The sequence below is a fragment of the Phragmites australis genome, chromosome 6 (assembly GCF_958298935.1).
Source record: "Phragmites australis chromosome 6, lpPhrAust1.1, whole genome shotgun sequence".
In the NCBI taxonomy this organism is placed as follows: domain Eukaryota; kingdom Viridiplantae; phylum Streptophyta; class Magnoliopsida; order Poales; family Poaceae; genus Phragmites; species Phragmites australis.
In genome coordinates, this window is record NC_084926.1 from 8105158 (window position 1) to 8118816 (window position 13659).

Sequence of the window (13659 nt, forward strand, 5' to 3'; positions counted from 1 at the left end):
AGAGAAGAGGCAGGGAAAAGGCCCAAAGACAATTTCCAACAGGAAAATCCCAAAAGTGACAACATGTATATGGTTCTTTCGGCACCTTCCATTTGTACGGAATTGAAAAAATTTTGAATTGGTGTTAGCGGCCATGAGGGACAAAAGCTGGGCACGGTGATGGCGCCGTATGCGCTCCACTGCCACCATTCCTAGGACCTATACCTTTAACCAAGCACGTAGGTCCCGCTCAGCCTCCATGAGAGGTCGTGTTTCTTGAGCCAAGTTGAGGATGCGAATGACCTCTTGAACCATGGCAAACTGGACCTCAAAGTCGCTAAAATGTTTGGAATGCCATTGTTGCAAAGCCTTAGCCACCCTTGTGAACTCCATGTCAAGAATGTAATAAGGGTCCGTGAGGTCATGTTCTGTGAACCAAACCTATGGGACCACCTCAGTAAAGCCTTCTACATGAACTCAGAAGTTCTCAAAACGGAAGTGTCAAGGTGGCTGGATATTAGCCCTGAAGGTTAGGAGTAACAAGCGATGATTCGGTGCCGATGAAGAGAGCAGTTGGAGCATTACGTCTAAATGTAGGAGATCCCATTCCGGGTTGCAGAACATCCTGTCAAGGCATACCAAGGTTGGGGGAGATTGCTCATTGCTCCAGGTAAACCTTCAGCCCTTGCACATTCCAACAAATGATGTTACCTATCATGATAAACCCAGGAGCATCTGAGGCCAAGATTACCTGACCACAGCCAGGGGAGTGCAACATTGGGACAATACATGGACTACCCTGAGGCTAAACACATAGAGCTACAACATAGGCTCAACATTCTGGTACCATATCTGCCATCACAACTAGCTGGGCAGTCTAACAGCATGCTAGCACCTAAGACTTGAACCAAAGATACACGTCAGTGCCTTGGCAGCCTAAACGAGCAGGGATACATCAGTGCACTAAACATCTGGAGGAGCGAGCGAGATACACTTTCGTAGAGGCTTTAACCGGATGCCGCCTGGACATCAGCGACAATCGGAGCAACCACATCTCCAGCGAGCATGATCTCCGCCGCCGTCTGTCGCCTGCACAGTTCACCCGGAGCAGACACTTCCGAGTCTGTAAGGGGCCTTTTGACCCATTCCTCATAGGCCGCGACGACCCCCTTGTTGAGATCCTTTTCTTCCGAAATGAGGCCGAAAGACTCAGAGATCCTTGCCTGTGCGCGCAGCGAGACACAGAGTGGGTTCGCCTTGGCAGCCAGGCGTATACTGGAACGTACAGCCGGCGTGGCTGAAGCGGAGCGACGACGCCCCTGGGGTGGAGTTGGAGGTGGGCCGGGGGCGAGCGAAGGACGGCGGGCGGTGGTGCAGCTGCTGAGGAAAACCGATGGAGCCCTGGAGGCCGGCGGTAGAGCTTGAGTTTCAGGAGCCATCGTGGTGTCGCAGATGGCCATGGAGTTGTAGACCGCCGAGGCGTCGTCGGCTAGTGTAAAGTCTGGGGCTTGAAGGCCTGTTGGGTCCTGGAAATCCAGTGCTGGCGTCGTCATGCTGCTCTGAGCTTGAGCGTTGGTGCCCAAGAGGCCACCTGGTGTTGACTGGGCCGGAAGATCAGTCTTGGCCTTGGGGCCAGCTTGTTACCTTGGACCAGATGTGATGAACCCGGGGAAGCGACGCATGGGGAGCCGCGGTCTCGTGAGTTTCCTCAGGAGGAGCCGTCCCACGCGTGCTGCGACCCTGCTGGCGGTTGGGAATAAGAATTTCTAGAATTTTATTCTTTTAACGCGTCTTATATGAGAATTGACGTGGAGTGTGAGACTCCAATTAGTTACGGTAAGATCCTGTCATTTGATACTCAGCCCGGGGTCCGTATCCCGTCTTTCTTCAGCAAAGGGCCAGAGGAAGATAAAGACGAACCTATTCGATCGTTCTGATACTTCAGTTAAATAGTGCAGTGACCGTGCATGAAAGCGATTACGTGATAATGGTTTCACACTTCAGATCACACCCGGCGCGGGTAGATGTTTCTCTGTACGCGGAGACGTGCTTCCGGCCCTGCACGGCATGCAAGCGTAAAGCGTGCCTTCGGGCAGAAATAGCAAATGCTGCAAATCGATCCACGACTTCCCGCAACAACCGATCGCCAACCGAAGCAGCGCACCCCGAATCGGCATTTTGCCATCGTCTCCCAGCGCTCGGCGCGTATTCTGTCTCGTGTGAGCACTGAGCAGTGACCTACTGACCCGTGTCACCCATCCCGTCCCCAACTGCATTTTCCTTCCACATTCAATTCCTCTTTAATTTTTTCCTTCGCCATTACGCGCTCGCTGTACATTTGGTACTCCACGGACTAAGTATAGTTGCTCCAGCACTGTCATATCAAAGTGAAAGGCCATTTCGGCGTTGCCTTCCTTGCAAACATAATAATAGCAGTAGGATTATTGCATGAGTACATGTTTTGGTGAATTCCTCTGTTGTTAGTGTAACAAATTACTGTGTCTGCCTTCATAAGTACTCCAAGTTAAAGTTCTCCGTATAATCCTTGTCTTTGGCAAATAAACTCGCAAAGTGAAGTTGAAGTTAGATTGGACAACTACAAAAGTACTCCAATTGGCTACGGGGAAATACGAGCACTTCCACGACTACAGTATTACTCTGCACTGCACATCCTTTTATTGCATGACTGTACATGTGTTCCTAGTCATAACTTGTTGGAGGATGACAGAATAGAACTATATCAACTATCAAGTGTATACTATTCCTGGCCACAATGGAGAATAAACAAATGCTACTACAAATATTATCCACTCAATTACCAAATGCGTTTCCAAGTAAAGTGGAGCCTACAATATTTTTTTTTCGTCAGCATCGGTTGAGATAGTGGGCTCTCAAAATGGTTAGTTATTTTTATTATTTTATTTTATTTGAAATAAAAGAGTATAAAGCTGTCAAAGTAGCTATACTTAGACTTTGTTGGGTAGGCTACAGCTCTCAGCTCCACATCAAATTTTGAATTTGTAGATTAAGATAAAGTAATTTAAGAATCTATTTTTAATTAAAATAAAAATAAAATAACACACATAAACATTCTCAATATATTAACAGTCCCGACTACACAATTTCCTAAAACTAAAAATATATAGCTTTACTAAACATACCCTTATGCACCCACTCCAACAGCATTAATTCAGAATTCATGCAAATCCCCTTCACTCCTGCACCTACTTGTTGCCCTGCCCCCATTACTACTATTGGCTAGGCAGCAGGCCAGCTGATGCCCTGACCCTACTCGAGTCAAACCTATCACCTCTTTGATTATCATTAGGTATCTCTAACTGAATTCTTTTACGATTTCTTTTTTTTCATACAATGATTTTCGTTACCTGTAACGTTGTAATGGTTTTCATTCGCGGTTTCTATCACTGAGGAATTCTTACCTCTATTTCCTTCACTTTGATATTCTCTCAATTTCCTTCACAAATACTTAAAAAAAATTATTAAAGATAAGGTGAAAAAAAAAAATAGAGAGAAGAACCAGAAAAGAAATAAATAAAAAGAATATGGTTACAAATAGTCTAAGGGGTTTGCTCTGCTTTACCATGAGACACCTATGAGCGCGCGGCTAAAATGGTGGCGAAGTTCACCGCTCCTACTCCAACGGGTGAAGTGGTGAACACGGCAGCTGCCTACAGTAGCAGGCTAGCACACACCAAACCACCTTTAAAAACCCCACACAAGCACAGGCACCAGCGTCACTTCCAGCTGACACGAACACGGAGCTCTCCAGCGGCCTCACGCCGCGATCTCCGTCCGTCGAGCAGGGCGGCGCGGTCGTGACGACGAGTAACATGAGCTCGTCGGTGCATGGCGCTGGCCAGGAGAGCGGCGGCGGAGGGGAGGGCGGCAAGAAGAAGAAGGCGGAGGAGGTGGCGAAGGTGCCGTTCCTGAAGCTGTTCTCGTTCGCGGACCGGTGGGACTGCGTGCTCATGGCGGTGGGCTCGCTGGGCGCGTGCGCGCACGGCGCCTCCGTGCCCGTCTTCTTCATCTTCTTCGGCAAGCTCATCAATATCATCGGCCTCGCCTACCTCTTCCCCACCACCGTCTCCGGCCGCGTCGCCAAGGTAATCTCCGGCCATTTTGGAGATCAACGCGCGCATCTCCGGCCATTTTGGAGATGTCACCTCACCTGCAGCTTGGTGTGCATTAGCTGCAGCGACATGGGCTAATTTGTTTTGTTTTGCGTGCAGTACTCGCTGGACTTCGTGTACCTCGGCATCGTCATACTCTTCTCGTCGTGGACCGGTGCGTGCAACAACACTATGCGATGCGATGTGTGATCAAGCGCGCAGCGTGCGCACGTGCAGCAGATAACATGTGTGCGTGTCGTTGCGGTGCTTGCGCGTGCAGAGGTGGCGTGCTGGATGCACACGGGCGAGCGGCAGGCGGCGAAGATGCGGCTGGCGTACCTGCGCGCGATGCTGGACCAGGACATCGCCATCTTCGACACGGAGGCGTCCACCGGCGAGGTCATCAACGCCATCACCAGCGACATCCTCATCGTACAGGACGCCATCTCCGAGAAGGTACGTGCACGTGACCACCATCTCGTGCAAACCAGTGGCGGACTTAGAATAAAATAGTTTGGTGTTTCACTTCTTAGGCTAAAGATTTAGTGTCACACTTGTTAGGTTAAATGATATCATATGAGTTTATATGTATGATGGATCACTAAAAAACAAAAAAATATCCGATATACTGTACACCACTTAGATCCGCCCTACGTGCAACTCGTGAAACGTAACCTGCGCGCGTTGCCTTTCTCGCTGTGGCGCGCCCCGCGCCCTGCTGGCCGGCGCAGGCGAGGTGGAAGGGGGGAAACGACTAGAGAAATTAACGGCGCGGCAGCACGCGGCTGGTGTGCCAGTTGCTGGGCCGGCGTGTGCAGTTACTAGGGTTGGAGAGGGGCATTGAACGCGTACATCACAGATTCACAGTGCGCAAAGTACTCCTCCGATTAATTAGGAGTAACTGCTGCTTCTCTGTTTGAATTCATTTCTGCGGGAATATTTTTCTCTCTCTGCCAGTCTAAATTCAACCAATTAGTTTCGAATGTATGTCCACTTGTCCAGTAAATTAGAGTGTACATTTTGTACGTGAATTTGCTCACAATTCACAAGATATAGCCTCTAGGTTACAATTTTGTTTGCCGAGATCTAGTATCATAGTAGTGTGTTTTTAATATCTAGTTGCCTTAAAATATTACTGCAAAAGAACTTTTTTCACAAATTTATCCATATCATTTTTGGGTGTTCATATATATAAATTACTCAATGATCAATGTGTTCATATTTATAAAGAACTCGACGACCAAAATGTGAAAAGTATATCTGTATTTACCTCAAACCAATGACACTCTTCCATGGCTAAAGGAAGTGTGTTTCTTTCTCGATCCAAAGAGGAACAAATAAGAATTCATATATAAACCATGACCACATCTCAAGATCGACATAAAACACAATCAATGCTGTCTTATGCACCGTCTGTTTAGCTAGATCGTACGTACCCACACTGGCGGAGCTTCATTGTGGTCAGGGAGGACCATAGCCCCCTCTATTCTTTAAATTTTATCAATCAAATACTTAATGTTGCTAATCAAACTCAAGTACCGCTGCGTACCCAGCATGGATGTACACTATTCCCATAGACCCATTCACCCATACCATGCATGGCTTTTTAAGGAACATAGTTGTACGGCTCGTGCACCACGATCAATGAAGACCACGTACGTTTTGCAACAGTCCTCCATAACATGGGTTACCTATCGCCATCACAAGATTCTTGGTCCACCAGATTGAGCATGCTCTCTCGTAGCGCTTATTGATTTTCTAGTCGAAGAGAAATCGCCGAGTGATTTTAACAAACAATAGGTTAAAAAATGATTTCACACTTTAGACTTGTAGTGTCTTGAAGTAGGACAAATACTTTTTTTTGCAAAATGGAGTATCCATTACTGTTAATGGCTTCACATGCATTCTCAAAATTTTATTTCTCTGTAAGCAAAATGTTTCCTCAGTTTTCTTAAGAGCAAATTCTTTATTTGCCATCAAATTTTTTGCCTTTTTCCTCTATGCCATTGAAAATTTTGAAGTTCCTTCTCTGCCATCGATTTTATTTTTCTTTACTTTCTGCCACTCCGTGAGCCTTCGGATGGAACTAACATCTTAAAATCACTGTTCATAGGTACTGTTTATGACCACAATGGTCCTCATTTTCTTCAAAAATTAACGGTCTTCTATTTTTCTAAAAATTCAAAAAAAAATTGTACATGTTACAGAATCCATATGAAACCTATTTTAATTAGATCCATCCAAAAAAAACATACGTAGAATTTAAACTAAAATTCTAAAAAAGAAATTTACTTTTATAACTCTAACAATTGTTAGTGCCTAAAATAAAATATGAAAAATATGAAAAAAAAATCATTAATCTTCTTCTTGTGTGATGGAATAATTTCTAAATTTATTTTCAGCCATAAATTATATGGTGAAAAAGTGAGTTTCGTTGTAATGTTCTATTTATATGTATTTTTATCATTATATATAAATAAGCATTACAAAGAAAATTATTTTTTACCATATAATCTAGCGCTAGAAATAATTTTGAAAATTAGTCCATCTATAAAAAGAATATTATGATTTCCTCCAGATTTTTTGATTTTATTTTAGGCCTCAATAATTGTTAGAATTTATAAAAAATGCTTTTTAGATAATTTTAGTTTAAATACTATATAATATTTTTAGATAAATCTAATTAAAATGGGTTACACATATATTATGGAACACGAAAAAAAAATTAGAATTTTTAAAGAAATAGAAGACAGTAACGGACCGAGGGTCTGTGAACAGTATACAGTACCGAGTGGTAAGGAATGATAGAAAGATAAAACCGATGATGCAGAAGGGATTTTGAAATTTTTGATAACATAAAAAGAATTAACAAAAATTTCTATGGCGTTTCTTAATCGGTTGACTGGCTATGGCGGGTTTCTAGAACGTGTCAACTGCATGTCTCTTTACGTGAGGCTAGAGTGGTCGTACCGTAGCCTCCTAGCAAATCAGTCACTCCATAAATTTTTCCACGTGGAACCTGCCCCACAGGTCGTCCAGTGAGCCTGTTTTGAGCGAAGGTCTTCGCTCTTGGGGCGCCCGAACTGCTACCGTCAGATCTTCATCGTACGGCTTCCTGGATATCTCACTGAGCTAGCACAGTGATGGACCGACGGTGCTGCTACTCAACCGGTTCCCATGACCTCCAATTTATGATCCTCAATTAATATGACTGTGAACCATTAGGTGAATTGTACAATTGATTACACCACTAGTTAGGTGACAATGTTGGTGTCAGCATTTTGCGATTCTCTCTTGTTCTACTTGTATCTTCGTACATGATATAAGTTACTCTACTTTGTTATCCTTAAAAAATAGGGGGATTTATCAAGTTACTACTAATTTAACTGTGTTTTAACAAAACGACACTCCTTCCTCACTAGCACGTGGATTCATCTGTATAAATAATATATGGATTCGGATGATAAATTTCCGAAATATAGCTAAATTAGTGGTATATAGATAATTTTTCCAAAAAAAAATATATTTTCTTGCATATCCCATTGCCCATGACTGCCTTTTTCTTCTTTCTAGGGATGAAAAATCTTGAGCTTTAAATACACGTCTTTAGGCTAGGGGATTAGTCTGCTTGTGGATTTAAGATAAACCTAAAGTCTTGAAAACTTGGATGGAGATGTCTAACTTCACGGTGGAGTGCAATGATTTCACTTTACCGTGAGATGGATCGCGAAGGAATGTATCAGATCTACTACTACAGTACCATTAGCACAACAAAATAGATGTAACAGTACTTTGCTATGCTACAATGACCGGCGTTAGGACATTGTATCTCTCCCCACAATCTTTTTTTTTCTCTCTGGCTTTACTCCTCTGAAGTTAGAGGAATTAGATCCGAAAACTTATGTGCCGCTCAAGGTGGTTGTTGATTCCCAGTCTATAATTATTGCCAAGTGATCAGTGACTGCTTCACTTTACTTGCGGGCTTGCGGCACTGCAAGGGTCACCTATCCAGATCTGTGCCGATTCCTTCCCTTTTGCTCGAGTACGTACGATGAAGTCTGAGCATAAGTGGTGACAGCGACCGTTGTTTCGATATCTCGATTTGTTGGTTGCTCGTATTCCTGAAGGCTCTTCTTTGTTCGTGCCAACCTTTGCTTGCTGAGACAATGAGATCCTACTATTGCTGCCATAACGCTGCAGTGGTTCACATGGAACGTTGCAACAGCTGTGTGAGAGAGATTTAGTACTACAAGTCTATCGTATCAAGCAGTGCAAACTTATAAGTTTTCAAATCGACAATTTATTTGAGTTGTTTCGACAAGAAATTTTACGTGTGTTTCAATTAATTTTCGGCAAAGAATTTACAGGTACGCAATAGAAGTTTCGTTGGAGCAAGTGGTTCAACGCTTTGTAGTTAGAACCATCGTTTACTGCAGAAAATCCATAGCTCGCACTCTCGATTGGGCCGCACAAAGGATGTAAGTTTTGTATTTTTTGTTATTGGATCGATCAAAACCAAAAAAATAAACTAGAGTTTTACTCCCACATAATTAAATTAAAGAAAAATAAATTAATTAATAATGAACTCAAGGGGCTTAAGGGCCCGCCCTTTTCCAACAGAAGTACTCGTACAGTTTGCAGCTCGACCCATAATGAACTCAAATCTGGCCCATATAGCTTCCAATAGCCCATTAATCTTGGCTAGTCAAACTGTCAAAGGAAAATCAATTGCAGCGCGCCGCCGGAAGATGCACGGCGGGGCGAAGCGCCGGCGAGCTCACGGATAGCGTGCCTGTGTTCGTGTTCATGTGCATGTGCTGATGGCCTCGCGGATGTTGTTTCCGTCGCTTTCTGCAGGTGGGCAACTTCATGCACTACATCAGCCGGTTCCTGGCCGGCTTCGCCATCGGCTTCTCGCGCGTGTGGCAGATCAGCCTGGTCACCCTCGCCATCGTCCCGCTCATCGCCATCGCCGGCGGCATCTACGCCTACGTCAGCATCGGCCTCATGGCCCGCGTCCGCAAGTCCTACGTCAAGGCCGGGGAGATCGCCGAGGAGGTCGATCGGATTAGCTCTGTTCTTGATACATAAGTATGTGTATGTAGCACGCTTGTGATTGATGGAGGACACGCGTACTGACGCTGCCATAGGTTTTTGCGCGCGCGAGCAGGTGATCAGCAACGTGCGGACGGTGCAGGCGTTCGTCGGCGAGGAGAAGGCGGTGAGGACGTACCGGGAGGCGCTGTTGAGGACGTACAAGTACGGCAAGAGGGGCGGCCTCGCCAAGGGCCTCGGCCTCGGCTCCATGCACTCGGTGCTCTTCCTCTCCTGGGCGCTGCTCATCTGGTTCACCAGCATCGTCGTCCACAGGCAGATCTCCAACGGCGGCGAGTCCTTCACCACCATGCTCAACGTCGTCATCGCCGGCCTGTGAGTGCATCCTTCGAAAACCTTATGCCCATCAGCCTATGTCGAACGATTCTTGAATTTTCTTTTTCAGTTCTCTTTCCGTATGTTTCAGTTGAACTTCAAATTTTCTGTTTTGTTTTGCCATTTCATTCCCCATATCTATGATTTATTTCAGAATTTTTCGTCACGGTTTGATTGCCATCGAAGGTAAAATATCAGTTCCGAATCCACATTTCTCTTTTTTTTCGTTCTCTCTCCGAAGGTATCGATTGAGCTTCAAATTTTGCGTTCTGTTTCTCCACCTATTTCCCCATCTCTTTAATTTGTTTCAGAATTTTTGGTCGAGATTTGATCTGGAATCAAAGAGAAATAGTAAGCCAGGGGGTGATCGGTATTTGGAACACCGACCACCCCAGTAACGTCGGCAAGTAATAACTAACTAGGATGTCCTGCGTGTGGCAGGTCGCTGGGCCAGGCGGCGCCGAACATATCGACGTTCCTCCGGGCGAGGACGGCGGCGTACCCCATCTTCCAGATGATCGAGAGGAGCACCGTGAACAAGGCGAGCTCCAAGACCGGCCGCACCCTGCCGATTGTCGACGGGCACATCCAGTTCCGCAACGTGCACTTCAGCTACCCGTCCCGGCCCGACGTCGTTATCCTCGACAGGTTCAGCCTGGACTTCCCGGCCGGCAAGATGGTCGCTCTTGTCGGCGGGAGCGGGTCCGGCAAGAGCACCGTGGTCTCGCTCATCGAGCGCTTCTACGAGCCGCTGTACGGCGCGATCCTGCTTGACGGGCACGACATTAAGGAGCTCGACGTCAAGTGGCTGCGCCGGCAGATTGGGCTGGTCAACCAGGAGCCGGCCCTCTTCGCGACAAGCATCCGGGAGAACATACTCTACGGCAAGGGCGACGCGACCATGGAGGAGATCAACCACGCGGCGAAGCTGTCCGAGGCCATCACCTTCATCAACCACCTCCCTGACCGGTACGAGACGCAGGTTGGCGAGCGCGGGATACAGCTCTCCGGCGGCCAGAAGCAGCGCATCGCAATCTCGAGGGCGATACTGAAGAACCCGTCAATACTGCTCCTCGATGAGGCAACGAGCGCGCTGGACGCCGAGTCCGAGAAGAGCGTGCAGGAGGCTCTGGACCGCGTCATGGTCGGCCGAACCACCGTGGTGATAGCGCACCGCCTATCGACCGTCAGGAACGCAGACACTATCGCCGTCGTGGACGGCGGCAGGATCGTTGAGACCGGTACGCACGAGCAGCTCATGGCGAACCCGTGCAGTGCGTACGCCTCGCTGATCCAGCTGCAGGAAGCCGCCCAGCATCAGCACAAGCCGTCTTTCTCGGACAGCACAAGCATCACCAGGCCACTAAGGTATCTCTAGGCTAGTAAGTGAACATGGCCATGGCATCAATGTTCCATGCCAATTGGCCACTATCACCATGTGCTGATGATCTTAACTCGTTTGTTTGCAGTTTCAAGTATTCCAGGGAGTTGTCCGGGAGGACGAGCATGGGTGCCAGCTTCCGCTCTGACAAGGACTCGATCAGCTGGTACGGCGCCGGCGAGGCGCACGACGATGGGCACAAGGGGAAGCCCGTCTCCATGAAGAAGCTCTACTCCATGGTTCGGCCGGACTGGTTCTTCGGCGTGTCAGGCACCATCAGCGCCTTCGTGGCAGGCTCCCAGATGCCGCTCTTCGCGCTCGGCGTCACGCAGGCGCTGGTGTCCTACTACATGGGGTGGGAGACCACCAAGCGCGAGGTGCGCAAGATCGCCGTGCTCTTCTGCTGCGGCGCCGTGCTGACCGTGGTGTTCCACGTGATCGAGCACCTCAGTTTCGGCATCATGGGCGAGCGGCTCACGCTGCGGGTCCGGGAGAGGATGTTCGCGGCGATCCTGCGGAACGAGATCGGGTGGTTCGATGACACCAGCAACACGAGCGCCATGCTGTCGTCGCGGCTCGAGGCGGACGCCACGCTCGTGCGCACCATCGTCGTCGACCGCTCCACCATCCTGCTGCAGAACGTCGGCATGATCGTGACGTCGCTCATCATTGCCTTCATACTCAACTGGCGGATCACGCTGGTCGTGCTCGCCACCTATCCCCTCATGGTCAGCGGCCACATCAGTGAGGTGAACACTGAACACACCGTCTCTTCCTCACCGTCTTATCAGTAATAATTTGACAACTCGATCATTGTTTACTCGTCGAATTCACGATATTGTGTGGTTGTGATGAAACAGAAAATGTTCATGAAAGGCTACGGCGGCAACCTCGGCAAGTCATATCTGAAGGCCAACATGCTCGCCGCGGAGGCAGTGAGCAACATCCGGACGGTGGCCGCCTTCTGCTCGGAGGAAAAGGTGATAAAGCTCTACGCGGACGAGCTGAAGGAGCCCTCGAAGAGGTCCTTCCGGCGAGGCCAGGGCGCCGGCCTCTTCTACGGAGTCTCCCAGTTCTTCCTCTTCTCTTCTTATGCACTGGCGTTATGGTAATTAACTGCTACTTCATATACGGGAGCACACTGAATCCAGTCAAGTTTGTACTAGAAAAGTAAAAATGTTAAAAATTCCAGGTATGGTTCGGAGTTGATGAGCAAGGAGCTAGCCAGCTTCAAGTCCGTGATGAAGTCCTTCATGGTGCTCATAGTGACAGCGCTGGCCATGGGCGAGACACTGGCGATGGCGCCGGACATCATCAAAGGGAACCAGATGGTGTCCTCGGTGTTCGAGATCCTGTACAGGAAGACCGACGTCCGGATCGAAACTGGCGACGACATCAAGAGAGTCGAGGGCTTCATCGAGCTGCGGGGCGTCGAGTTCCGGTACCCATCGAGGTCCGAGGTGACCGTCTTCAAGGGCCTTAACCTCCTGATGAAGGCCGGCAAGAGCATGGCGCTCGTCGGGATGAGCGGCTCCGGCAAGAGCACCGTGCTGTCGCTCATCCTCCGGTTCTACGACCCTATCGCCGGAAAAGTCTTGATCGACGGTAGCTCTTGCTCAAAGATAAAATTTAGATTTTGTCCAAACATGCATAATGATATAATGTACATTGATGCAATTTGGCAGGGAAGGACATTAAGAAGCTTAAGCTGAAGTCACTGAGGAAGCACATCGGCCTCGTCCAGCAAGAGCCGGCACTGTTCGCGACGACGATATACGACAACATTCTGTACGGCAAGGACGGCGCGACGGAAGCCGAGGTTATTGAGGCGGCAAAGCTGGCGAACGCGCACTCGTTCATCAGCTCGCTGCCCGAGGGTTACCAGACCAAGGTCGGCGAGCGCGGCGTGCAGCTGTCCGGCGGGCAGAAGCAGCGCATCGCAATCGCGCGCGCCATCGTGAAGGACCCGGCCATCCTACTCCTGGACGAAGCCACGAGCGCGCTGGACGTGGAGTCGGAGCGCGTCGTGCAGCAGGCGCTGGACAGGGTGATGAAGAACCGGACCACCGTCATGGTCGCGCACCGGCTGTCGACGATCAAGAACGCCGACGTCATCTCGGTGCTGCAGGACGGCAAGATCATCGAGCAGGGGGCGCACCAGCAACTCATCGAGAACAAGAACGGCGCCTACCACAAGCTCATCAACTTGCAGCAGCAGCAGCAGCAGATGCAGCAGAACTCATGAGACCTCTGAATAAATCGTGAGCTTCTGTATCTTGCTGTGGATGTGTCTTTTTTGTGCTTTTGTAATGCATGGGATGAAGTATAAAAGATTTGCCCTGCTGTTTTTTTTTCTTCTGAAAATGATTGTTCAGAATCACAGGATGAAAGTATTGATTTGGTATACTTTATACTAGATTATAACTGAATTTCTGGAGTAAGGATACATGTGTATCTCGAGCCCCATGATAAGAGCTGTACATACTATTGCAACTTTATTTTGCGTTCTTAGATGCTAATTTTTAAGCCCTTGATTTCTTTCTCTTGAAAGGACTACTTGAATCTCTGTATATGTGGGCAATATGTGTTAGCAAGCAATCTCCGGATTCTCCTCCTTGCCGGTACAGGACCTGCCTTGCATGGCTCTGCATGCAAGCCCCTGATTCACTACTGGCCAGTGCTAGCTTCCTTGCATGGCTGAGTCAACTTGCCTTGCATAGCTGCGTCCTTCTCGCATAT

The 13659-nt window shown here is 48.1% G+C and overlaps 1 protein-coding gene across 1 annotated transcript; it reads left to right on the plus strand.

Annotated features, from left to right (window-relative positions):
• Nucleotides 1-3598: 3598 nt before the first annotated feature.
• Nucleotides 3599-13418, plus strand: LOC133921486 (ABC transporter B family member 2-like). The gene is made up of 10 exons (XM_062366375.1): nucleotides 3599-4103; nucleotides 4230-4284; nucleotides 4390-4565; nucleotides 8967-9167; nucleotides 9280-9539; nucleotides 9981-10907; nucleotides 11009-11669; nucleotides 11781-12028; nucleotides 12113-12525; nucleotides 12606-13418. Exons 1-10 carry the CDS (start codon nucleotides 3831-3833, stop codon nucleotides 13163-13165), a joined length of 3774 nt encoding a protein of 1257 aa, XP_062222359.1. The 5' UTR covers nucleotides 3599-3830; the 3' UTR covers nucleotides 13166-13418.
• Nucleotides 13419-13659: the final 241 nt, after the last annotated feature.